The sequence below is a fragment of the Uranotaenia lowii genome, chromosome 2 (genome assembly GCF_029784155.1).
Source record: "Uranotaenia lowii strain MFRU-FL chromosome 2, ASM2978415v1, whole genome shotgun sequence".
Classification (NCBI taxonomy): Eukaryota; Metazoa; Arthropoda; class Insecta; order Diptera; family Culicidae; genus Uranotaenia; species Uranotaenia lowii.
In genome coordinates, this window is record NC_073692.1 from 352,367,536 (window position 1) to 352,393,525 (window position 25,990).

Consider the following 25,990-nt stretch of genomic DNA (forward strand, 5'->3'; position numbering starts at 1 on the left):
TCAGTGGTCAGTCTGGGTATCTGGTGTCTGCGATGTAACCTATCTTCACGAATCATTAGCCCCTTTTTTTATAGATCAGTAGTGGATAGATGGAATTCCACACGTTTACGTGACTCGTCAAAAAGGGCACCCTAGTATGTTTTGTCATAAATTCTATCAATGATGGAGGTAAAGCGTGTGTATTCTCTTTGAATGAATGATTCTGTTGTTGTTTTTTTGTATTAAAATCGTTAAAAGTTCCAAATTTGACATGTGTTCTTTATGAAACTTTTTTTTTTTCGACGGGAAGCGATAGGTTCGGCAGTATTCAAATGATTGACAATGGCGATCATATGCAACGACTCAAAGTGAAATATGTAGGTAAGCAGATTTGAATAGGTACATCGGTACATCACCAAATCTCATAAAGCTCGCATCGCGTGTTGTTTTGCTGACCGGTAGCAAACCGATATGTGTTATCGCATTCAGCAAATGATACACGTATCGGGGATCATCCATGAAGAACGCCCTCCAATGACAACCTTTCAGCATTGAAGCTCTTTTGTTTCATTTGACGTTTCGAATGGTAAGCTGAGATTTGAAAGAAGAATTCAACTGAAAAGCATCATTCATGAGTGACGAATTCTCACAATGCGGTGACTCAGAATAGAACCAGAACACTGTCTCCGGTGACAAAAGTTTCCAGCCAATCATTACTCTCGACTCGTTAGTCGTAACAGTCTGAGCTATACAATTACATGTCTACTGGACAGGTCTCATTCGATCGACCCAACAGCCAGAAAACAAACCATCGGAGCTGGTCAGACCGTTTGACCCGATCAGTGTGAGCTAGACAGTCGACCGGATCGGTTCCTAGAAAATTAAAGAAAACAATCGCGAAAGTTAGCCTTTCCTCATTTCGAACATTGTTGTGATAGTGATAATTCAGTGATAAGACAGAAACAAAACCCATTTCCAAGAATGTACAAATTTGCATCTACTTCGTTGGTGGCCGTGGCGATTTCGCTGGCACTGTTTACCATTTTTGTCGATCAATCGGTCCAGGGAGCGGAATTCAAGAACTGTGGTATGTAACCGTCAAACGAGGTGCAACAGCAGGGTTAGATGCAAATATTTATATACCACAACGCTTATTCAATTTTAATTTTAATATTATCATTCAATGATAACAAAATAATGATGACATGGTTTCTAAAACGTGAGATAGTTTTTCAAAGTTTTAGATTCTCATAGAAAATTTAAAACATCCAGCAAAAAATATACAAATTTTTGCGATTTTCGATGCCGTTAAAAACTTTACTCAGTATGATGGATTGGCTGAATGATATCACCTACAAACTTTATATTGCTTTTTTTATCCTCTATCAACACTGTTGGTGTAAAAGTGTTTTCCGGACAATCATAAATTTTTTTTTAATATCTGTTTTCATAACTCAGTTACGGGTCTGGGCTAAAATGCACTTTCTCTTTATTAACATTTTTGACAGACAAAATGTTAAATTTAATTCGAATAAAACCAAAAATTACTGCAATTGATGCTTTATGCGTTTCTCGTTTTTTAGAAGCCATTGAAGTTGCACGATGCCCTAGTTCACAGTATTGCATGAATGCAGGGGCTGATTCATGGCTAGACAATCAAAACGAGAGTATTTTTTAGTCTTGTCCCACGAGCTGCAACGATATTTTTCTGGAATGTAACGAATTTTAATTAAAAGGTCGATGTTTATCGGGGAATTAAGTCTAGCAAAATGAACTGTAAACAATAAGTTGATACTTTTGAATTTAACCTAATATTTTTTCTATTGATATTTGACGTGAAATTTCATTTTAATCTACATATACTATTTCAGTTTAATTGTATTAATTATGAATTTAGTTTATGAATACTTAATTCTGAACAAGAACAAATATTAGGGGAGAGGAGGGAAACGTGGGCCACTCTAATATCTCAGGTGTGTGTTTAGATAAAAATCTCAATCCAACTGTCATCGTCGTCACTTTGCGTAAGCATGTTTTTCTATATGCTCATACGCTTATGATCTTAGTTTTGACATGTTCTTCCGCGTGGAAAAGGAATTTTTGATGTAACATCGATAGGTCTCACAAACGCAACCAATTTGCAAACCATAGCTTGTGGGGTATCTTGGGCCACCTATATTTTGATGTTTTTATACACATTCACAACTTAAAATACGTTATTACCATCTGTGAAGTTTTTTTTATGCCAAATGAAGAGTAATGAAAAATGTTTTGTCCATTTTTTCATGTGATAGAGATGAATAGAATCCTATATCTATATGGAATTTTGCCGAAACGTTCGCGAGCCAGGTTTAAAAAACTATTCGATCATACACAATTCTCTTTTTTATTTCCACATCTGAAGTTGCTTTAAATAACTAAATGAATTATGAAATTTCAGTTTTGAGTCAATTTACAAACTTTGCACGTTATCTAGTCAATTTGGATTAGGTGACCCACGTTTCCCCACAGTTTTTCAAAATCCAAATTTTTTTTTTTAAACAGTCAGAATTCGGGAAATTTAAGTATTTAAAAAATAAAAAAATGGCTAATGATACCTTAAAAATGTAGAAAACCTTTTCATTTTTTTTCTTTTTATCTTTTAAAATAAAGAAGTTATGAAACAAAGATAAAAAGTGGCCCATAATACCCCATGTTTATTAAACTCTAAATTTGAACCTTGAATTAGAATTCTGAAACCGAATCTATATTATAATACATAGATACATAGGATTTGGTGGAACACCTGTATAAAATATTCCAGGCATTGAACAATTCGAAGTCCTCACGGCGCATATGTTAATACATACTGTTACGTAGTGTAAAAAAATACACACCAAAAATTAATAAAATTATACGAGCCAGGGCTAGTGAAGTAGACAATGTGCAACTCGAGACCCCATACACCCAACCTTCGGGTAGTGGTCATATCACCTCTTGTCTGCAACTCCGATTCTCTACCTCCCCGTGGTACTAGCTGGGGTGCGAGCAACCTTAGCGGAGATCGGGTACCCAACCCCGGTGGATGCTTTGGTCGCATGCAGAATGAGTTAGGGGGCTTCGTACGCGTCTGTTCTCCATGTTAGGGGCGGCGTGCGGAGTGCAACAACGTCCTGGTGGTGTTCGGGACCCAAAACAGCAACATCACGACGGTCCTCCTGCGAGATAGTGGGGTTAGCTGCGGGCCTTGCGAGCCTGTGACTACTAAAAAAACATAAGCAACGAATAACGAACAACAAATTTCGGATGGAAATCGGCAAAGACCCACGCGACGAAAAGGGACTAACGATTGGAAACTTGGAACATGGAACTGCCGATCTCTAAATTTTGTGGGCAGTACCCACGTGCTCTCCAACGAATTGAAGAGCCGCAAATTCGACATCGTAGCGCTGCAGGAGGTATGCTGGAAGGGCTCCACGGTACGAACGTATCCAGATGGTCGTGCCATCTACCAGAGCTGCGGCAACACACACGAGCTTGGAACAGCTTTTATAGTGATGGGAAAGATGCAAAAGCGCGTGATCGGGTGGTGGCCGATCAACTCACGAATGTGCCGGTTGAGAATCAAGGGCCGGTTCTTCAACATCAGCATCATCAACGTGCACAGCCCTCACCTCGGAAGTACCGGTGACGACAAAGACGAATTTTACGCGCAGCTGGAGCGTGAATACGACCGTTGCCCAAAACATGATATCAAGATCGTCATCGGGGATTTCAACGCTCAGGTCGGCCAGGAGGAGGAATTTAAACCGACAATTGGAAGGTTCAGCGCGCACCAGCTGACCAACGAAAACGGCCTCAGACTTATTGATTTCGCCGCCTCCAAACGAATGGCCGTACGTAGTACCTTTTTTCAGCACCGCCTCCCACACAAGTACACCTGGAGATCACCGTACCAAACGCAATCACAGATCGACCACGTTTTGATCGACAGCCGGCACTTTTCGGACATCATCGACGTCAGATCCTGTCGGGGCGCCAACATCGAGTCGGACCATTATCTGGTGATGGTGAAGATGCGCCCAAAACTCTCCGTAGTGAACAACACGTGAAACCGGCGCCCGCCTCGGTTAAATATCGCGCGACTGAAGCAACCTGAGGTCGCGGCAGACTACGCGCAATCGGTCGAAGCAGCGCTGCCGGCAGAGGGCGAGCTTGACGAAGCCCCTCTCGAGGACTGTTGGGATAACATCAAAACAGCCATCAACAGTGCTGCGGAGAACGTCATCGGTTATGTGGAGCGATCTCGACGGAACGACTGGTTCGACGAGGAGTGTAGGAGGGTGATGGACGAAGAGAATGCCGCGCGGGCGGCAGTAGTGCAGAGAGGCACCCGTCGAAATGTGGAAAATCACCGACAGCGGAAGAGGCAGCGAGTCCGACTTTTCCAGGAGAAAAAGCGCCGCCTGGAGGAGGAGGAGCTCGAGGAGCTGGAGCAGCTGCATCGTTCCCAAGAAACACGAAAGTTCTATCAGAAACTCAACGCATCCCGCAAAGGCTTCGTGCCGCAAGCCGAAATGTGCCGGGATAAGGACGGGGGTATCCTGACGGACAATCGTGAGGTGATCAAAAGGTGGAAGCAGCACTTCGATGAACACCTGAACGGCGCACATGCAGGAGATCAAGACGGTGGGGGAAGGTACATCGCCGGCGTAGCCAACGACGAAGAGGAGCCACTCCCAACGATGAGTGAAGTTAAGGAAGCCATTCGCCAGCTGAATAGAAACAAGTCGGCTGGGAAGGATGGCATCGCAGCGGAACTCATCAAAATGGGCCCGGACAGGTTGGCCAATTGCCTACACCGGTTGATAGTCCGGATCTGGGACATAGAACAGCTACCGGAGGAGTGGAAGGAGGGGGTAATATGCCACATCTACAAGAAGGGCGACAAATTGGACTGTGAGAACTACCGAGCGATCACGGTCCTCAATGCCGCCTACAAAGTGTTGTCCCGAATCCTACTCCGCCGCCTAACGCCACAAGCAAACAGATTCGTGGGAAGTCATCAGGCCGGCTTCATGGAGGGACGGTCTACGACGGACCAGATATTCACATTGCGGCAAATCCTCCAAAAATGCCGTGAACACCAGGTCCCCACGCACCATCTATTCATCGACTTCAAAGCCGCATACGACACGATCGACCGTAACGAGCTATGGAAAATCATGGACGAGAACGGCTTTTCCGGGAAGCTGATCAGACTGATCAAGGCGACGATGGATGGAACGCAGTGCTGTGTGCGGATTTCGGGTGAATTGTCGAGTTCATTCGAATCACGCAGGGGGCTTCGACAAGGTGATGGTCTATCCTGCATGATGTTCAACGTGGCGCTAGAAGGTGTTATTCGACGAGCGGTGGGCGAAATGCGGGGCACGATTTTCAACAGATCCAGTCAACTTATCTGCTTTGCCGATGACATTGATATAGTCGGCAGATCATCTGCGGCGGTGGAGGAGATCTACCGCAAACTGAAACGCGAAGCAGGAAGGATTGGGTTAATGATTAATACGTCCAAGACGAAGTACATGCTGGCCTGCGGATCCGAGACCGACCGAACTCGCTTGTCCAGTAATAACAAGGTCACGATCGATGGCGACGAGCTGGAGATAGTCGAAGACTTTGTCTATCTCGGCTCACTGGTGACCGCAGACAATGACACCAGCCGTGAGATCCGGAGGCGAATTATCAGCGGAAGTCGTGCCTACTATGGACTCCACAAGCAACTGCGGTCGAGAAGACTTAGCCCTCGCACGAAGTGTAACCTGTATATGACGCTCATTAGACCGGTTGTTCTCTACGGGCACGAGACATGGATATTGCTCGAGGAGGACCTGCGTACACTCGGAGTATTCGAGCGACGAGTGTTAAGAACCATCTTTGGCGGCGTACAGGAGAACGGAGTGTGGAGGCGAAGGATGAACCACGAGCTCGCGCGACTCTACGGCGCACCCAGTATCCAGAAGGTGGTGAAAGCTGGCCGGATACGCTGGGCGGGACATGTTGCGAGAATGCCGGACGACTGTCCTGCAAAACAGGTGTTCGCTACGAATCCGGTTGGAACAAGACGAGCGGGGGCGCAACGAGCGAGGTGGTTAGACCAAGTGGAGCGTGATCTGGCGAACGTGGGGTGCCCGAGAAATTGGAGAACGGTTGCCATGGACCGAGTGAATTTTAGGAATTATGTTCGTCAAGTTATGTCGTAAGACGGAATACTATGTAAATACGAGCCAGAAACGCCTAACACCTTGTTTTATTAGATTAATTTTACATCGTTCAACAATATTGAAATATATCTATATTTCATGCTTGTAGCTGTAAATTAGACTGAGAAAGAGAAAATAAGATCTTCATTTGATTTTATTTCTAGAATGATGTAAAATTATGAGCGAAAAAACGAAGTTCTACGGGGAAAAATATACCTAAGTGAGAAAAAGTTGACAAAAATGCTTTGTTTTGTTTGGGGAATTATTTTCTTTAGAATTCGCAAAACTAAATTTGTAAGTATTGAACTAGTTTCGGGAAAAAATCGATGTAGGGGAGAATGAGAATACAAACCCCGTTCGTTTTTGGCAACATGCAAGAACATTTTATGTTGCCAAAATCGAATGTTGCCAAAATCGAACGGTATATTTTCTGAAATTTATTTCTCTTATTTTTACAAAATAACTATTTTTATTAGCGTTAACGTTATTTTGAGCCATCTTTCGACCATTTTTAGGAATTTTTATAGTTTTTTATCTCATGTTTTTGATGCATTTTGCACTATTTTTGTTTTGTTTATAATCTTTGTTTTTTTTTGTGATTTTTGCTGTTATTGCCATTCTTCATCATTTTTAAGTTGATTTGCCATTTTTAGCTAATTGCTTGTTTTTGTTTTTGACCTTTTTTAATTTTTCATCTTTTTGTAATTTTTGAGTACTTTATAATTTTAAAAAAACTTTTGTTTTTGTTGTTGTACTCTATCACCATTATTGAACGTAAACACGTATTTTTGGTGTTTGTCTAAATAATATTGGTACTGATATAGAGGAAACTAAAAGATAATGTCGCTTCTAAAAACCGTTCGATTTTGGCACATGTGCCAAAATCGGATGTTGCCAAAATCGAATGTTGCCAAAATCGAATGTTGCCAAAAACGAATGGGTAAGTAAATGGGTAGTAAAATTTACAATTTTTCGGTAAAAACGCCAAATGAAAGGGCTTTTGCGAGGATTATTAAAATCAATGTTAGAAATTATTTGTTACTGGTAAAAGTTACCAGCACTGGTAACTATGAAATAGTAAAATTTCGAAATTTTCGGGAAAAACGCCAAATGAGAGGGCTTGTTGCGAGGATTATTAAAATCAATGTTTATGTGTTAAAAATTTGTAAGTTTTTTTATTTCATAGTTACTAGTGCTGGTAACTTTTACTAGTTACTAAAACTCTCTAACATTGATTTTAATAATCCTCACAAAAAGCCCTTTCTTTTGGCGTTTTCCCCGAGAATTTGTAAATTTTACTATTTAAAGTTACTAGTGCTGGTAACTTTAACTACTAACTAGAACTCTCTTACATTGATTTTAATAACCCTCACAAAAAGCTCTTTCATTTGGCGTTTTTCCCGAAAATTTGTAAACTTTACTATTTCATAGTTACTAGTGCTGGTAACTTTCACTAGTTACTAAAACCGTCCAACATTTATTTTAAAAATCCATGCGACAAGCCCTTTTTTTAGTAACTTTACTTGGGCACAAAAAAGCAGGCGTTGGCTCGAACAGCAGCAGTGAAAACAAGCTCAACGAATTTGAATCGGTTGAGCCAACAAGCTCAAGCTCCTCTGGAGGCATGAGCTAACGGGCTCACGAGCCAAAAAAAGAGCTAAGGTTTCTTCCAAATAAGAGCTTAGCAATGCGAAGCTCCGGAGACAAAAACGATAGGAGCTTTGTCGATTGCTTTGTAAGCGGAGCTATGGAAATAAAGAGCTATGAAGCTCGCTCAAAAGAGCTTAATTTTCAATCCCTGGATTTATAATTAAAATATTGAATTTAAGGTTCAGAATTCAGATTCAGAATTAACATTCTAAATTCAGATACATTTTCAGCTCGTATCAAGGAAGTATTTCAATGAGGATGAAATCGCAGAAGTTCGCAAACTTGTTGATTCAATTTTACAATTGAAATTTTTAAATCAATGTCGGAATTGTTTTGTTTATCGCCGCGATAAATTGTGAGTTTTTTAATCGACTTTTTTCAACGAGTTTTTGAATGATTTAAAACCTTTTTTACCAGTTGTCCATACGTTTCGAGCTACTATGGCATTCGCATGGCAGTGGACACTAAAAATATATATGGGAAGTGCAACAAGTGTACCGGTCATTGATTAAAGCAGAAGTTAAGTCAGCAAGATTGAAAAACAGAAAATTGTTCCTACTTAACTGCCGACGGACGAGAGTTCTCCCATCGTGTGTGAACTTTCCAGTAAATGTCATCTTGGAATGCAGTGAGTCGTATCAGAAGCTGGATAAAGTGGTAAGCAAATTCAAAAATCAATTGCTTAGCTTGATGATTTCCGATACTCTGAGGTTCATCGCACGGAACAAACGTACGCTATCACACATTTCGAGCTGTTTGAAACGCTATGTAAGTAACGACGATTTTCAGATGATGATATCTTCATCATCTCGGAAACAAAAAAAAACACATTTGCTCGCTGCAAAGTTCGATTAACAAACAAGCTCGATAGGCTGAGGTTCGCGGCGACGAATAAGGTAACGATGTGTGAAAACTGGGTGCAAAATGTTAGCGACGAAGATCTACCACAAGACGTCGTACGATCGCTCCAGCTGGGCAGTGGTTACAATTGCCCCGACCCGCATTGTGTGCCGTACGTAAAAATTCTTTCCGAAATAGAGTGTGCCATACAAAAACATCCACAGGCACCAACAATTCGGAACGATATTTCGAACGCGATTGTGAACCACATTAATTTTACAAACCAACCGTTTCATGACAGTCATGAATGGGTTCGAGATGAGATTCAAAAATCAAAATTGTTTTTCAAAACTCTCCCAGATCTGTTGGTGACTAAAGCGGACAAAGGGAAGACAATCGTCATAATGAAAAAAGGACGAATACGACGAAAAAATGCGAAACCTTCTCAACGATCAAGAAACTTACGTTAGCAGTGTTCGGCATCGCTAACTTAAAAATAAGCGCCGCTAATTGAATCGCTAACTTAGTCAATGTTAGCGATCGCTAAATAAAACCGCTAAATGTGCTGGAAAAGTTATCGCTTAAAGCTTAAAGCGCTAATCGCTAACCGCTAACTGTTACCCAACAAACAACGTAAACCATTGATTTTTTATTTCTTATTATTTTAATGTACAGTATAAATGTTTTACCGAAATTGCAAATACAGTTAGGTAACTCAAACTTCTAAAAACAACACAAAAATATTAGTTGTTTATAGCATGGATTATAGTTGAATCCAAAGTTTTTTTTTATTCCAATGCTTTTCAAACATAGTGAAGTTTTTTTTTGAAAAATCTTCAACCAGTTTTCAACTTTTCCAAACTTGTTTGATATTCATGATAGAAACGTTTCCAAATGTGAAACATAAATCGAATACTAAACGAACAATTCAATTTACTGCTTTAGGAAGTAAATTTTTTTTCTGGTGATTTTTTTTCTCATTTTACATATGTAGTTCTTATACAAGTACTTTAAAACGATAAATAAACCAATAATTAAAGTTTGTAAAAAAAAAGTTCGATATTGTTGAGCAACTTTCATTGGGTTCTTCTTCTGACTTTTATCTTTGTTTACCAACAAGCAATGTTCTTAAATGAAAAGACAAGTTTAGGTCTCAGCTGTTCTATGGATTAAAGGTAAACAAATTCAACGAAGCAATCTACATGGTTGATTCTGAAAGTCGACAGATCGAATCACCTGCTGTTTACCCACCTTGGTTTTCCTGCGTGACTGTGTGAGGTGATCCCAAGTACTCCTATCATTTGACTAGTACGCACTCTTCTACTGAGACCATTCGAAGTGCCTGATTAGCCTGATAAATGACTAAAACTATAAAAACCTACCTACTTCTATAAGCAGAGATCCGCGAATTCAAAAAAATATAAGGGGATTAGCGATCTTCAATTTGCGGAACCAAAAAATAGCGGAACTTTTTAATTCGCTAGCTCACCACAAATTTAGCGGCAAAATTAATCCGCTAACAAAAAGATAGCGGACTTATTAGCGATTAGCGGATTAGCGCTTTAGTGCCGAACACTGTACGTTAGTCTTGAGAAGGACCCAACTACTGCTACTTTGAAGAAAATCAACGACATTATTACCGATTGGCACACACGTGATTACATTGATAAACGTACCTACTATGTACCGTTTGAAAGTTTTTCACTGTAATCCTCCAAGAGCGTATATGGTCTTCCAAAAACCCACAAAGAGGGTAGACCACTTTGCCTGATAGTGTCCACAATCGGCACCGCCACTTACAAAGTGGCCAAATACTTGACCGGGATTTTGAACAAAATCGCCGGGAACACGAATCGTCATATCAACAATAGTTTCGATTTTGTTGGCGAGATGAGAAAAATCGTTCTCCCCCCAGAGACGGTTTTGTTCTCACTGGACGTGGTTTGGCTATTCACAAACGTCCCTGTGGATTTTGCGATGGAAACGATCGAGACACGTTGGGACGAAATAAAACAACACACCAAAATTGAAAAAAGTAATTTCTTGCAACTATTAAATTTAGTGCTGAAATCTACTTTCTTTCAATATGGTGGAAAATTCTACGCCCAGAAAGTTGGGGTCCCGATGGGCTCACCTTTGAGTCCAGTGGTGGCTTCGATAGCTCTCGAACGAATCGAAGAGTCTGCGCTTGCTGAGTTACGGTCCAAGGGGATCACGCCGTTATTTTTTAAGAGGTACGTTGATGATTGTTTGGTGGCTCCTAAAAGGGATCAACAAACTGAAATCGTTGACACTTTCAACGGTTTTCATCAACGGCTACAGTTTACCATCGAACGTGAGAAAAATGGAGAAATCAAGTTCCTCGACACAATTTTGCGCCGGGAGGATCATGAGATAACGACGGAGTGGTTCCCGAAGGACGAAAAAGGACGCTATCTGGACTTCAATTCTTAAAGTCCATTTTCCCATAAAAAGAACACTGTTGTCGCTCTAGTATATAGAGCTATCAGACTCACACACACAAAATACAGAGAAAAAAACGCTCAACACGGTTAGAAATATCCTAAAATTAAATAACTATCCTAGAAATATTGTTACAAATTTACTTAAAGAGCGGACTCACAAAATTTATAACAGTCTCAGTGTAACCAGAAAAACACTAAACAATTTTGTCACCATCCCATATTGCGCAGGTTTAGGTAAAAAACTTTCAAGATATCTTTGGCAATTTGACATAAATGTTGCTTTTCAACCGGTAGATAAAATTAAAAACCTGATTCTAACAAAAACCAAAGATAAAATCCCCAAAAACAAAAATATCAATGTTGTATACGAAATTAAATGTGGAAAATGTGAAAAGTCATACATAGGTGAAACTAGTCAATTCCTAGAAAAGCGAATAAAACAACATAAAACAAATGTATCAACAAAACAAATGAGTACAGGACTAGCACAACACAGTATAGAAACTGGTCACCTATTTAATTTTGAAAAAACAAATATACTAGAAAGAGTAGCAGGCTATAATGCCAGAATTACTGCTGAGACTTTTTACATTAAAATTAAAGGTGATGATAATGTAGTAAATAGACAGAGGGACTCGTGTAACTTTAAAACAGCTTACGACCCTGTAATCTCAAAATTGAAACAGACACTGACATACAAATGTAAACGCAACACAAAACAAACTGACCGAAAACAAATAAGAATAGACGGAGGCCAGTAAATTGTAAGATTTTTAAAATTGTTAGTTAAGTTAAAATTTATCGTTTAAAATATATTTTTAGTGTCCACTGAAGAAGAGCGAATGCCATAGTAGCTCGAAACGTATGGACAACTGGTAAAAAAGGTTTTAAATCATTCAAAAACTCGCCGAAAAAAGTCGATTAAAAAACTCACTTAAATCAATGTCACAATTCATCTAAAAATATGAAATATAAAGTAGATTTTAAGTTTATTTGACAAATTTCGTACGATGCTAAATCAAATTATCCACGTGATTTTACTTATGGAAATGATTTTTGATTAATTAAATATTAACTGATACAGATATTTGTAAATTCAACGTAAAAAAAACTGCAGAAAATACCATATTATCTCATATTGTTTCAATTTGTTATGGAAATGTGTATGGAAGAAGAAATTTTTGCACATTAATTCATCAAGAAAATTCAAATTAGCTTGAAATGAAGTTGGTCTTTGATGTTTGGTTTTGACTATCCTTAAGTTTAAATTTTTGCAAACATGACAAGAGCTAAGCATTTCATGAAAAAAGTGATAACCATTTCAAAATAAAAAATCTGAATATACTGAAAAGTATTTAAAAATAGCAGACTTCGCTTGCTAGAGATTTTATTAATTTCATGAAATATTTTTGCAAAGGTTATATGAATCAATCAATTCCCTGGCTAGGCAAAGCAGTTTTTTTTTTAATTTTTATTCTCATTTTATGGTTACACAGCTTTGAAAAAAGCAGTCAAAAACGCTCAAATAAAAAAAAATGACACAACATTTTTGTATAACACCGAAATCTTCTCTGGTGTACAAATTTGGTTTGTGCTTTGTTTACATGAATTGTGTTGCAAGAATTAAGGAATATTTTTCATAAAAATTTATATTTTTAGAAACAGTACATCTCTGACGATTTTTAACGAACAATTTTGTTTTCCCATACCATATTCCAAACAAAATTAAAATTCGTTGCACTAATTCAGGACTGCATCGCATCCAAAACTTTTATTGTTATTTCTGGCAACAAATACAAACAAAACATAGTATAAGAGGTGTAAAATTGAAGAATTTGAAATTTCCATACAAGGCTTGCAGCCTAGTGGCCATTTTGCCCTTATCTCCCTTAATTCACATATTATAACTGTTTTCTATGATTAAACAAGCGTCCTTCTTAAGGTAGCCATCATGTTCTTATCTCCCCTATAAGGAACAAATGCAAAATGAGTGATTTTTTTCATACTTTCATAGGAAACGAAACGATCGGCAAATTCACGCTGGTGGAGGTGTCCAACTGCAAGCCCGATGATCCGGTGTGCGTGCTGAAACGATCCACGAATGCCACCATCTCGATAACGTTCACATCCGGTAAGTTTAAATGTTGTTGTTGTTTTTTTAAATGATTTTTTAGGTTGGAAGTATACATTTGGAACAATCCCTCGAAAAACGTTTCGGGTTAATTTGTCGGCAGAAGGCTGATGCCATCAGAAACGTTTAGTTGATTGTTGATCTAAATTAAATAATTACTCCGGGATCATGACGATTCATTGCTGCAATAACCTAGACGCTATTTGATGGCCAAAGTCATGAGCCATTAATCATTGCGTCATTTACTTTAACGTACAAGTTTAATTCCATTAAGCGCAGTTTCTCGGGCAAAAGTTTATTGTTAGGAACGGATGTGTAGATAACATCTCTCAGCAGAAACTTCATGTTTTGTGAAAAACAGGGTTTTGAGGCTAAATGAAATTGGAAATATAAATTCTAGAAAGATAACATGTTCTTGCATTCATTCACTTTTTTAGAGGAGGAGATTTCCGACTTGAAGGCCATCGTTCACGGAGTTGTCCTGGGAATGGAAGTTCCATTCAAGCTGCCCAACGATAACGGCTGCGTAGACAGTGGCCTGGAATGTCCTCTGGCCAAGGATGTGGAACACAAATACACCACCACGTTGCCCGTCCTGAAGCAGTACCCTAAGGTGGTTGTCCTATCTTTATTTTAAAAAAAGTTTATTTTTATAAATTTCGTTATTTTTTTTTCAGGTCTCAGTTGAAGTTAAATGGGAGCTGAAATCCACCGATAAGGAGGTCCTGTGTGTACTGATCCCGGCCAAGATTCATTGAAGTCAGTCATCAGCCATCAGCATTGTGGAAAATTTCTCAACAACAAAAAAGATCTAGACACGCATTGAAACCAAAGACGGAAAGCGCCAACAGAAAAAGGATCAATCAAAAACAAAACGTGTGCAACCCCCGACAGACGGCAGTTAGTGAAATTGAATTAGACTTAAGTACCTTCAATAGCCGGCAATTCAATACTTTCCTCGGGTCATCAAACACAATTACCCTTCCACCATCATCGGATCCAAACGGTCGTTTCGTCTTCAACCAAATCATTCGGATAAACGTGGAACGATTGTATGACTCTCTTCATCTCTCTCTACAAAGTAACTTAAGTAGCATACATTGAGCGTACTATCCGGGAAAGGCAAGTCACTATTTCCTTACTACCTGGAGACTTGACTAAAGTGCACCTAGTTTAGAGTAGGTTCTAACTATCTATAGGTATAGTACGCGCACGACAAACGGCTGGAATCGTTCATTGAAATATAAAGAAAACCTAATAGAGACGAGAAAAAAATGACACAATGATTCTCTTGACGTAGATATTCTTCGAAGTCCACTGAACTGAACTGAACTGACTTGACAAACGGGAGCGATGACGCATAATTCGTCTTCATTGATCCCATCCGGTCTGTTTCCTTTGTATGTAGGCTTACATTTAGTGTAGGGTTTGTTTGCCTTGAGAAATTGTCCTCTTCTTTTCTTAATTGGATTATAATTGTGTGTCGCTGTAAACTTGACTCCGTCCCAAGACACTCTCGTTGACAAGTGCAGTGTCACAACAGGACAATGGAATATTTCCTATGGGACTGACGGATGAACTTGTTGATCTTTTTTATACTTATTATCTGGGTCAATCTGGACTAGCTTTAATTTTTGTTTGGAAATGTCATGCTCTTTGTTGATTCTAGGAACTTTTATAAATTCCTGAAGTGAATGGAGAAAAATGTTAATACAGAAGCGTCATTTCTATTTCAGTCAGTATTTTTTCATGAAATTTTGACACAATCTAATTCAATTCAATCAAATATCATTCCAAATAGTTTTTAGCATCACATACAGTGGTTTTCAAAAAAAGCAGTGCCAACAAGCCCTGCTATTAACTTATATAAATTTTAATCAATGTCCAGAAGGAAGTCGTTGATAAATTATTGGCAACTTATTGACAACAAATTTACATTTTTTCCATCTAACTTTGACATTAGCTAATGAGAGTCTTTCAAGAAATAATTCCAGCTTCATAAGACAATCTTTAAAATCTTTACCTGCAATGAGTATGTCGTCAAGATAATAAGTAACATTCTTAAGTACACGTATGATTTGCTCCATTATTTTTTGAAAAATGCTGACCGAAGATGAAGCCCCTTGTGGCAAACGATTGTAAAGCATGGATAACGATGAATCTGGACGCCTTAAAACGGGTCTATCTCGGAGCTATGTAAACGAAATAAAAATGTTTTGTACTTAAAATGTAGGGTTTTTTAGGCACTTTAAAGGAAAACTGATAAACAAATTATTCCGATGTTGTTTTGATGAATTTTCAAACTTTTCTTCGAGTACTACTCATTATAGTTTGGACACCCTATTCGCTGACCTCAGCGGCTATTTGTTCCACAATCTCTTCATCTCTGTTCCATCCCGAGTCGTGTTACCATTCTTATTTTCGTAGATGATGGAAAGAATTAGTGAAACATGAGTGTGTGGTGCTCGATTTGATATCGGACACATACTGCATCAACCGCAGTTCAATGTAGTTGTGTCACGAGCATAAGCCGATGTACATAGTTGTACGCATAGCTTCTCCCATTCGCGGGCCAGCTTCTGGCCAAACAAGTCGTGTGTTTTATAGCCTCGCGAACGGGTGATTTCCTACGAGTAAGACGGGTTTGCACATTGACGACCGTGACAGTATTGCTGTTCCATGGCAATTGAATCGGCACGAATGTAGGAAATCACCCCTTCACGAGGGCAGTGGTGAGTGTTCATGTGCTAAGTGCATTTTTTTTTTAATTGAAAATACCGCGGTTTTGTGCAAGTGATTTGTAGAGGAAAAAAGCTAACAAAATGCAAGCTGGGAGTCCGCATCAATATGGCGCGCTGAGAGTCCGCCGTTAGTGAAATAGTAAGAGCGAGACGAGAGTCCGCTCGCTGTAAAATAAAGATAGCGAGACGAGAGTCCGCTTTGATAAAAAAATAAACACAAGCGTGTTGGGAGTCCGCTTGCTAGCAAAATGAAACGGCAAGACGAGAGTCCGCTCGTAAGGAAAATAGAATGATGAGAGCGAGACGAGAGTCCGCATTGCTTGAAAGACTAATACAAGTGCGTTGAGAGTCCGCTTGTCTTTCAAATTAAAAAGAGCCGGATAGTAGTCCGCTTGTTGGTGGAAATGAAATGGCGAGACGAGAGCCGTTCGTAAGCAAAATAAAAAAAGAGAGACCAGGCGAAAGTCCGCTTAGAACAATAAGCGTGTTCAATGAATTCTGGTCAAAACGGGTCGAAACTAGAAATGGATTGACAGTTGATAGAGAATGTTAGAAATGGTAGAGCGTACTGGAAGATCGCTTTAAAATCAAATAAATGGAAGCGAGGCGAGAGTCCGCGTTAAAAAAGGAACCAAAATTTAGGGCGAGATGGGAGTCCGCCGAGAAAAGAAATTAAAAACAAGATCAACATGACAACCCAAATCACTTGATAAGTGGTATTTAACATTTTAGAAGTAGATAATATCAATATTGAGTTTCACAGTGGATCGAACGTAGTTTCAATAATGCATAATAATATGTATGATAGAGTTTCCTGGTGAATCAGAAAGTTATATAATCCGAATGTTGAGAAGACTGTACTGATCACATAAATCAACTGCTTAAACTGGAGCCTACCATTCATTGAAGACTTGCTGGACGGAAAACATAAAAAAATCTTTTTAATAGAGTAAAAAAAGCAATTGTAGAGATCATTGATAGTAAACACATAAAAATAAATGTTAGGTCAATCGCTATAATCGCTATAATAATAAATTGAAAAAAAAACGCCAAGGGAAAGAGTACTGTTGATAAGCTATATTGAGAAAATCTGTTCGATTGGATGAAAAGACGGTCGAGAGAGAATCATATAAGAACTCAAGCGTCTCGATGAGGAAAAGGAAGCACGAGGTACGTGGAATCAATGTTTAGAGAGAGCTTGAAAAGAACGGATGATTGGTTATTATAAAGAAAAAGGTGCTAAATTTGTATAAGTACACCCATCAGTCACGACAATTAATCTGTTTTTTTCCAGTCAGCGGTGTGGTGTGTATATTGTTCAACAGTCTTTTGCCCAGAAGGCCATAGATCAAATCATGCGTAATTTATTATATGCCGGTCGGTGGTTCTAGTATCAATAAGAATAACTTTATAACACTGCTCGTATTACTGTCATCTCAGTACTCGAAATAGTTTTTTTTAGTACTTCAAAGGTTCACGTGTGGTGGAGTGTAATAAATAAATATTATGCAACCAGTATAAAATATTAAATATAGGTCGGAGGTTAGGAACAAAAAACTATCTGAAGATTGATATCATTTGAAAAGACTTGAACATACAGGTAATGGGTAAAGAATTCCATTATAAAAGTTAGTGATGCTGATCATGATGATAGTGCTTTAAGGCCTTTTAACCTCAGAGGTCATTCTGAGCATTCTGAGGGATCTGGCTTTGTTAGCTAGGCGATCAGCAAACTCGTTTCTGAAAATTCCAGCATGTCCAGGAATCCAGCAGAGCGATATGTCAATATGTGGAGCTGATTTTTCGATGGCTTAAATTCACATGTTTTGAAACCCCATTTCGAACAGCAGTGATAGTGCTGGCCGAGTCAGTGAAACTTTCTATAGGAAAGTAGACGTGATTAAGGTTTTGTATTGCGTTTAGTTTGCTGAACGCTTCGGCCAAAAATATGGAACATTCCTACCTAAGTCGAAGATATTTTTTTCGAATATTGGAATGAGTTTGTTGAGCAAATGCATTTTCTTGATAAAGACGTGTAGTGAGAAGAGTGAAAAAAAACATAAGGAAAATAAAATATGTATCAGCTATGGTTACAACGGTTTCAATACTGATTGAGTAAATCTCGATAATCTAAAAGATCAATTTGAAACAGGTGCACAAATATACACAGCGAGTTTTGAACTATTCATAAAGGCAGATGTCCACAAATCATCAAGATGATGGTTTTTTTTAAACCGCCTTTTAAAAAGAGGCGGAAGTCACGTTGGTTATCTTATTCTGAAACGAATGCCAGGATTTCTGTTCTAGTATGAACGGGTAGCTCTGAGACCACCAAGCACCTAAAGGCCCTGTAGAATTATTGTCATGCTGCAGCTATGCAGCACGGCCCTATGCACCGGAGGATCGGTGCGGGATCATTAAGAGCAACTATGCGCGCCATAAACCATTCGCAATGATCGGTAAAAAAGGAGGATGCTAAATACACTAAGGATATAAGGTTAACACAATATATTAGGTTAGCGGACCTTTTGGTTTGTGCCAGAAGTCCTGAATTACAGCCTGAGTTATTCTAAGTTGGAGACCAAACCATCGTTATAAGTAAGATGTTATAATTGTTTGTACAATCCATTTTGATATCGTTGTGTGGATAAGAGTTACCAACCAGAGACATATCTGACGCTATCGTTAAAGCTTTCATGGACGATATCGAACAATTACTTTGAGACGGTCCCAGTTATTTTTTTTTATAGAAAAGAAGGGAGATGTGTGGTGCTCGATTTGATATCGGACACATACTGCATCAACCGCAGTTCAATGTAGTTGTGTCACGAGCATAAGCCGATGTACATAGTTGTACGCATAGCTTCTCCCATTCGCGGGCCAGCTTCTGGCCAAACAAGTCGTGTGTTTTATAGCCTCGCGAACGGGTGATTTCCTACGAGTAAGACGGGTTTGCACAATGAGCTATCAAAGAACGAAAGAACATAAGCCGTAAATATCATGAATTTTTCGAAAAAGATACAACGGCTCACCGGCAGGACTTGAACCTGCAATCTCCGCTTCAGTACAACGGCGCTTTAGCCAATTTCACCACGGTGAACGTGATGAAACCGGCGAACACGAGCAATCGAGCTCTGCCGATCAACTGCTGGACCTTCTATCGAAACACCATGTATATCCCGCATGTGATCTTTCCCGCTATTGATCTCTCTTGTTTCTCTAACCCCATCCATCAACTCGGGACCAAACGATTTCATAACATCAGTGTTGACTACCATTCTTCTTCATCTCCTGCTTGACAATTACCCAAAATTTTTCGATAGGGTGGAATTGAGGGCAGTTGGGTGGGTTGATGTTCTTTTCGACAAAATTCATATTTTGGCCTGATACCACTGTAGTACCTCTTTGCTGTAGTGGCAGCTTGCCAAATCTGGCGAAAACTTTACTGGTCCTTTGCGAGATCAATTGTACAGAAAAAAACGTTTTTCAGGCACACCTCCTTGTACATTTCGGAGTCCATGGTCTTATTTTTCACTAAAAACCGGGGTTTTTCGTCCGTAGCTACAAATACCTTGCCAGATCAAACACTTTCTTCCAAACTTATCAGCGTAAACGAATTCGAACTTGCTGGGGATATCACCTCGACCAGTTGCTTTGTAAAATTTTGGGCCAGGAAGCCGCCCAAAATCCATCTTCACGAACGTTTTGTCATCCATGAGGATGCATCCGGCGTACTTCGTTGACAACTTGTTGTATAACTTCCGGGCCCGTCCTTTGGCTTCTACATTCTTCTTCAATGTCTGGTTTGGTTGCTTACTGGCCCGATAAGATCGTATTCCTTCACGCAGACGAATCCTTCTGACGGTGCAACGGTCGGTATTAAATTTCCTGGCGATGTCATAGTCCGACTGCCCTGGGTTTACCTTGATCGTTCTTAAAACCTTTAAATACAGTTTCCGATCCCTAGGTCCACTATAACGCTTGGTATGAACCTGCCGGTCGATAGTATGCATCTTACGAAAACGTTTGAGAACGCTGCACACGGTCGATTTGACCATCTCTACAGATTTCGCGATTTTTGAACCCAACCATGTCGGTTTTTTGACGTGGGTGTCCAAAATTAATTTTCATCTCGCGGCTTCCATCACGTGTAACTTTTTTGAAACAATAAATCGTAATGAAATTTTCAGCACTGATAGAGGAAATATTTCCGAATAAAGTACTGTTAAATAAAATTGTTTTATGGCGTGAGTGAATTCTTCAGATGAACGCCTACTTCAATGAGAGTTCGTTGATTTTCATAAGAGGGTCTTATGGAAACAGGAAAAGTTCAGACGTTCAATGTTGATACTCCTATCAATCCATTTCTCTGCAGTGTTTTACACCTCTTTTTGCTTAAACTCGTGGTTTAGGTCGGGTTTGATGCCCTTCATGCCAGCTGAAGAAAATTTAAGACGAATTTCGAGGTGTTTTGCTGAGGAATGGGGATGTTTGGAGGTTCGAGTAACGAGTTTGGTAGTGTGGCTGCGAGGCGGTCAGCGGCCTCGTGTCGACGTGCCATGGTGCCCAGCATAATGTGATATTCTACGAAGTGTTATTATGATCCAAGAATGTTACCCGGTATCCGTCTTGGAACAATCAGTATGAACGTGGGGCTGTGTTTTGTATTTTTGGGTTATCAGTTGCCTAAAGTGGGGCAGTATGTTGTTGGGATGGTCCCCAACTTTTATTCTTTGTAACAGGCTCAGGTCAACTTTCGGGATCCTGTCGTTCCAGGTACTTGGTCTGGGACAAATTGGTGGCAAGTTTTGATCTGTTAGGTCGTCCAGGAATCGGTTCTCATAATCGATGGTGATTCTTTTGGCCCAACGTCGACGAGCGCACGCAAGGCTTTGGTGGAGAGCCATCTAGCGACAAGGTATATGAAGTGTTCCTGTCCACTCTCGACCATCAGGGATGAAATAGGACTGGTGTGCAATGCAATCACTTGAGGACCTACGAAAGTAACCCGCCGTGAAGAAAGCGGAAAAGCGAGTCTCGATGGGCCATACTTGTATGGTTAGAGAGAATTTGTAGGATGTTCATTTTGTTTGTGGTATTTTTCTGAAAGTTGCTGAATTTGAAATTTAAGCGGTCGTCTAGCCAGATTCCCTAGTACTAGAGGGATTCTTTGATTATTCATTAAGAGCGGATGTAGTCTACCTAGCCTTCTTCTGTTGGGACCAAAATGGAGAAGACAGGGCTGCTTGGGAGAAAACTGGAAACCCATACCACAGAGACCCATACTAGGGGCCCGTTCAGCTACTGCAGTTTTTTTTGGCGAACTTAGGATAGAAAGGTTGAGAGGAGAAGAGTATCGTCGGCGTAGGTAGAGAATCCCGGAATAAAGAAAACAACAACAGGTCGGCGTAGGTCATTATCTGGATGTCGTAAGGTATGACTTGAAAAATTGAGTTCATAACCACTAGGAAAAATGTTGGGGCTTTGAAGGATCCTTGTGGGACTCCACAGATAACAGGTCGGATGTTAGAGCGAGTGTCGTTGATGTGGACTTGGATGTATCTATCATATAGGAATAGATGAGAACAGCGGTGGGATCAACCCGATCGAATGCCTAGAAGAGATCGAGTGATACGCTTTTCACACGCCGGTGATCGCTAAGTGAAGTGTTAAAGGTTCTTCAAGTAACTCGAAGTAGTCATCGGTGAATTTTCCGGGGCGGAAGCCAAAGGAGCAAGGAATTTTGCTTGGGTTTGGCTATTGGAATGACTAATCCGAGCTTCCAACATTCGGGAATTTTACCTTCGGTCCATATTTGGTTGAATATTTTCAGGAGCGTGTGTCTGTTCTGCAGAGTAAAGTCTTTATTGTAATCTTGGTTAGGGGTTTGGGCCATTGAGGTTTTTCCAAGTAAAATTTTCTGTTCAAGAAATGAATTTACCGTAGTTACGTGAAATTACTTCATCCCTCGAGATGTTTAAAAATAAGCATTATAAAACATGTCAAAACATCGCATAGTGGGGATTTTCGAGCCAAAAAAGGTACCAAAAAAGGCCAAAAAAGGCCAAAAAAAAATCATTCTTTATGTAAAAAATCACGAAAAATCGTATGGTTCACAACGCTTTTTGATAAAATGACTCTAAACGCCTCATTTTGCCCGATTTTCCCTATTTGTTCAGGTTTAAAGGTAGAATTCCAATTCTAGCAATCTGCCTTGCTACGAAAAAATCATATTAACCTTACTGATTTATGTAAAAATGTCAGCTGAATCGATTGATGTACTCCAATTTTGGTTTTAACAATGACAAGTGGCTTATTTGGCCTCTTTTCCCTTAAACTTAATAAATTTATCAAAGAAATGCAGTCAAATAAAGTGTATTCCAACAATTTTGCATCATGAATGATCATTTTCGGTAGATTGATTCATCCTCAAGCTGATGGTTTCGCTTTTTGCTCTAAAATGAATAGAAACAGCTAAATAGCCTAAACTTCCCCTAGCTTTTCTTATTTTTGCATAAATTCCACTGTAACAATCGAGCTATTCACATACGAAATGCAAAAACTAAGTGATTTAGTGTAAAATTCGTCGCTGGATTGAGTGGTGTACACTGCTTAGCGCTCAGCTTACGAGAATAGCCGAAATCTCCCCAATTTCCCCTAAAATCAGGCAATATGTTGAAAAAAATCATTATAACAAATAACAATGCATTAGAAAATGCATAAAAGTGAATGAAATAAATGTAAAACGCATTCCTGGTTGATATGATGTACTCCGCTTAGCATTAAGTTGACAATTATTTATTTATTTACATAGTATTCCGTCTCACGACATAACTTGACGAACATAATTCCTAAAATTCACTCGGTCCATGGCAACCGTTCTCCAATTTCTCGGGCACCCCACGTTCGCCAGATCACGCTCCACTTGGTCTAACCACCTCGCTCGTTGCGCCCCCGCTCGTCTTGTTCCTACCGGATTCGTGGCAAACACCTGTTTTGCAGGACAGTCGTCCGGCATTCTCGCAACATGTCCCGCCCAGCGTATCCGGCCAGCCTTCACCACCTTCTGGATACTGGGTTCGCCGTAGAGTCGCGCGAGCTCGTGGTTCATCCTTCGCCTCCACATTCCGTTCTCCTGTACGCCGCCAAAGATGGTTCTTAACACTCGTCGCTCGAATACCCCGAGTGTACGCAGGTCCTCCTCGAGCAATATCCATGTCTCGTGCCCGTAGAGAACAACCGGTCTAATAAGCGTCATATACAGGTTACACTTCGTGCGAGGGCAAAGTCTTCTCGACCGCAGTTGCTTGTGGAGTCCATAGTAGGCACGACTTCCGCTGATAATTCGCCTCCGGATCTCACGGCTGGTGTCATTGTCTGCGGTCACCAGTGAGCCGAGATAGACAAAGTCTTCGACTATCTCCAGCTCGTCGCCGTCGATCGTGACCTTGTTATTACTGGACAAGCGGGTTCGGTCGGTCTCGGATCCGCAGGCCAGCATGTACTTCGTCTTGGACGTATTAATCATCAACCCAATCCTTCCTGCTTCGCGTTTCAGTTTGCGGTAGATCTCCTCCACCGCCGCAGATGATCTGCCGACTATATCAATGTCATCGGCAAAGCAGATAAGTTGACTGGATCTGTTGAAAATCGTGCCCCGCATTTCGCCCACCGCTCGTCGAATAACACCTTCTAGCGCCACGTTGAACATCATGCAGGATAGACCATCACCTTGTCGAAGCCCCCTGCGCGATTCGAATGAACTCGACAATTCACCCGAAATCCGCACACAGCACTGCGTTCCATCCATCGTCGCCTTGATCAGTCTGATTAGCTTCCCGGAAAAGCCGTTCTCGTCCATGATTTTCCATAGCTCGTTACGGTCGATCGTGTCGTATGCGGCTTTGAAGTCGATGAATAGATGATGCGTAGGGACTTGGTGTTCACGGCATTTTTGGAGGATTTGCCGTAATGTGAATATCTGGTCCGTCGTAGACCGTCCCTCCATGAAGCCGGCCTGATGACTTCCCACGAATCTGTTTGCTTGTGGCGTGAGGCGGCGGAGTAGGATTCGGGACAACACTTTGTAGGCGGCATTGAGGACAGTGATCGCTCGGTAGTTCTCACAGTCCAATTTGTCGCCCTTCTTGTAGATGGGGCATATTACCCCTTCCTTCCACTCCTCCGGTAGCTGTTCTATGTCCCAGATCCGGATTATCAACCGGTGTAGGCAATCGGCCAACCTGTCCGGGCCCATTTTGATGAGTTCAGCTGCGATGCCATCCTTCCCAGCCGACTTGTTTCTATTCAGCTGGCGAATGGCTTCCTTAACTTCACTCATCGTTGGGAGTGGCTCCTCTTCGTCGTTGGCTACGCCGGCGATGTACCTTCCCCCACCGTCTTGATCTCCTGCATGTGCGCCGTTCAGGTGTTCATCGAAGTGCTGCTTCCACCTTTTGATCACCTCACGATTGTCCGTCAGGATACCCCCGTCCTTATCCCGGCACATTTCGGCTTGCGGCACGAAGCCTTTGCGGGATGCGTTGAGTTTCTGATAGAACTTTCGTGTTTCTTGGGAACGATGCAGCTGCTCCAGCTCCTCGAGCTCCTCCTCCTCCAGGCGGCGCTTTTTCTCCTGGAAAAGTCGAACTCGCTGCCTCTTCCGCTGACGGTGATTAAGTTGACAAGAATAGCCCCAATCACATCGATTTCCCCTAAATGTATGCAAGTTCTTCGAAAAATACATTGTAACAAACGAAAATTCAATTTAAAAGATACCAAAAAAAATGAATAGGATGTAAAAATTATTGTTGAATTAAAATATGTACACCTTTCAGCTTTAAGTTGACGAGAAGAGCCTCAATCGCCCCGCTTTCCCATAATTTCATGAAATTTTTTCGAAAAAAACATTATAACAAACGATAATGCAATCGAACATATGTAAAACTCATTTCTAAATCGAATAAAAAATACTGCTAAGCACTCAGCTGACGAGAAAAGTCTAATTTTCCCTAAATTTATTCAGAAACACATACAATTTGATCCAAAAATTCGTAGTAAAAAATCTTTTGTAACAATGATTGTTTAAAGGCATTGCATAATTTAGGTTCTATTCAACAATTAGTGAGATGCATTAAATTTGTGAAATTCGTGACGCATTCTCAATTGTTACAAAGTTAATTCTAGGTATATTGCATGAATCTAGGGGAATTTGGGGAAATTGGGTTTGCTCTCATTTCCTGAATTCTAAACGATGCTTATCATTAGGGTGAACAGTAAGGGTAACACCTGTTTTAATGTTTCGTTAAATTTCGCTGAAGCTTTCTCATTTGGATATTTAAATTTTTTTTAATAAATTCATGAATGAATTTAGGGAAAATAAAAAAAAAATGAAATCTTTCTCGTGAACTGAATACTAAGTTTCGTTGATCATTCACTTAAACAATAAGTTTAACATCTGATTCAATCATTTTTGGGCATTTTCTGATGCTTTCTCTTGTTACTCGTGTTACTTGTTATTCATTTTTTCTGATGCTTGCTCTTGTTACTGCGATTTATTGGTACATATCGCCTGATTTTAGGGCGATATGTACCAAAGTCGGGGTGATTGAGGCTCTTCTCGTCAATTTAACGCTAAGCGGAGTACATCACTCGATTCAGCAATGCATTTTACATCTATTTTATTCATTTTTGTGCATTTTTCGATGCATTGTTATTTGTTATAATGATTTTGTTAACATATCGCTCGATGTTAGGGGAAATCGGGGTGATTGCGGCTATTCTCGTAAGCTGAGCGCTAAGCGGTGTACACCACTTGATTCAGCGACAAATTTTACACTAAATCACTTAGTTTTTGCATTTCGTATGTGAATAGCTCGAATGTTACAGTAGAATTTATTCTAAAATATAAAAAAGCTAGGAGAAGTTTGGACTATTCAGCTA

The 25,990-nt window shown here is 40.2% G+C and overlaps 1 protein-coding gene across 1 annotated transcript; it reads left to right on the forward strand.

Annotated features, from left to right (window-relative positions):
- The first annotated feature begins 799 nt into the window (after positions 1-799).
- Positions 800-14,590, forward strand: LOC129745548 (NPC intracellular cholesterol transporter 2 homolog a-like). The gene is made up of 4 exons (XM_055738676.1): positions 800-1,066; positions 13,191-13,307; positions 13,745-13,920; positions 13,985-14,590. The coding sequence occupies exons 1-4, from the start codon at positions 961-963 to the stop codon at positions 14,063-14,065; spliced, it is 480 nt and encodes a 159-aa protein (XP_055594651.1). The 5' UTR covers positions 800-960; the 3' UTR covers positions 14,066-14,590.
- Positions 14,591-25,990: the final 11,400 nt, after the last annotated feature.

Bases quoted from the DNA above. Each gene is read 5' to 3' on its own strand.
- LOC129745548 (XM_055738676.1), top strand. From the start codon at position 961: ATGTACAAATTTGCATCTACTTCGTTGGTGGCCGTGGCGATTTCGCTG. The intron at 13,308-13,744 runs GTAAGTTTAAAT...TCACTTTTTTAG, and splicing joins CTCGATAACGTTCACATCCG to AGGAGGAGATTTCCGACTTG. The intron at 13,921-13,984 runs GTGGTTGTCCTA...TTTTTTTTTCAG, and splicing joins TCCTGAAGCAGTACCCTAAG to GTCTCAGTTGAAGTTAAATG.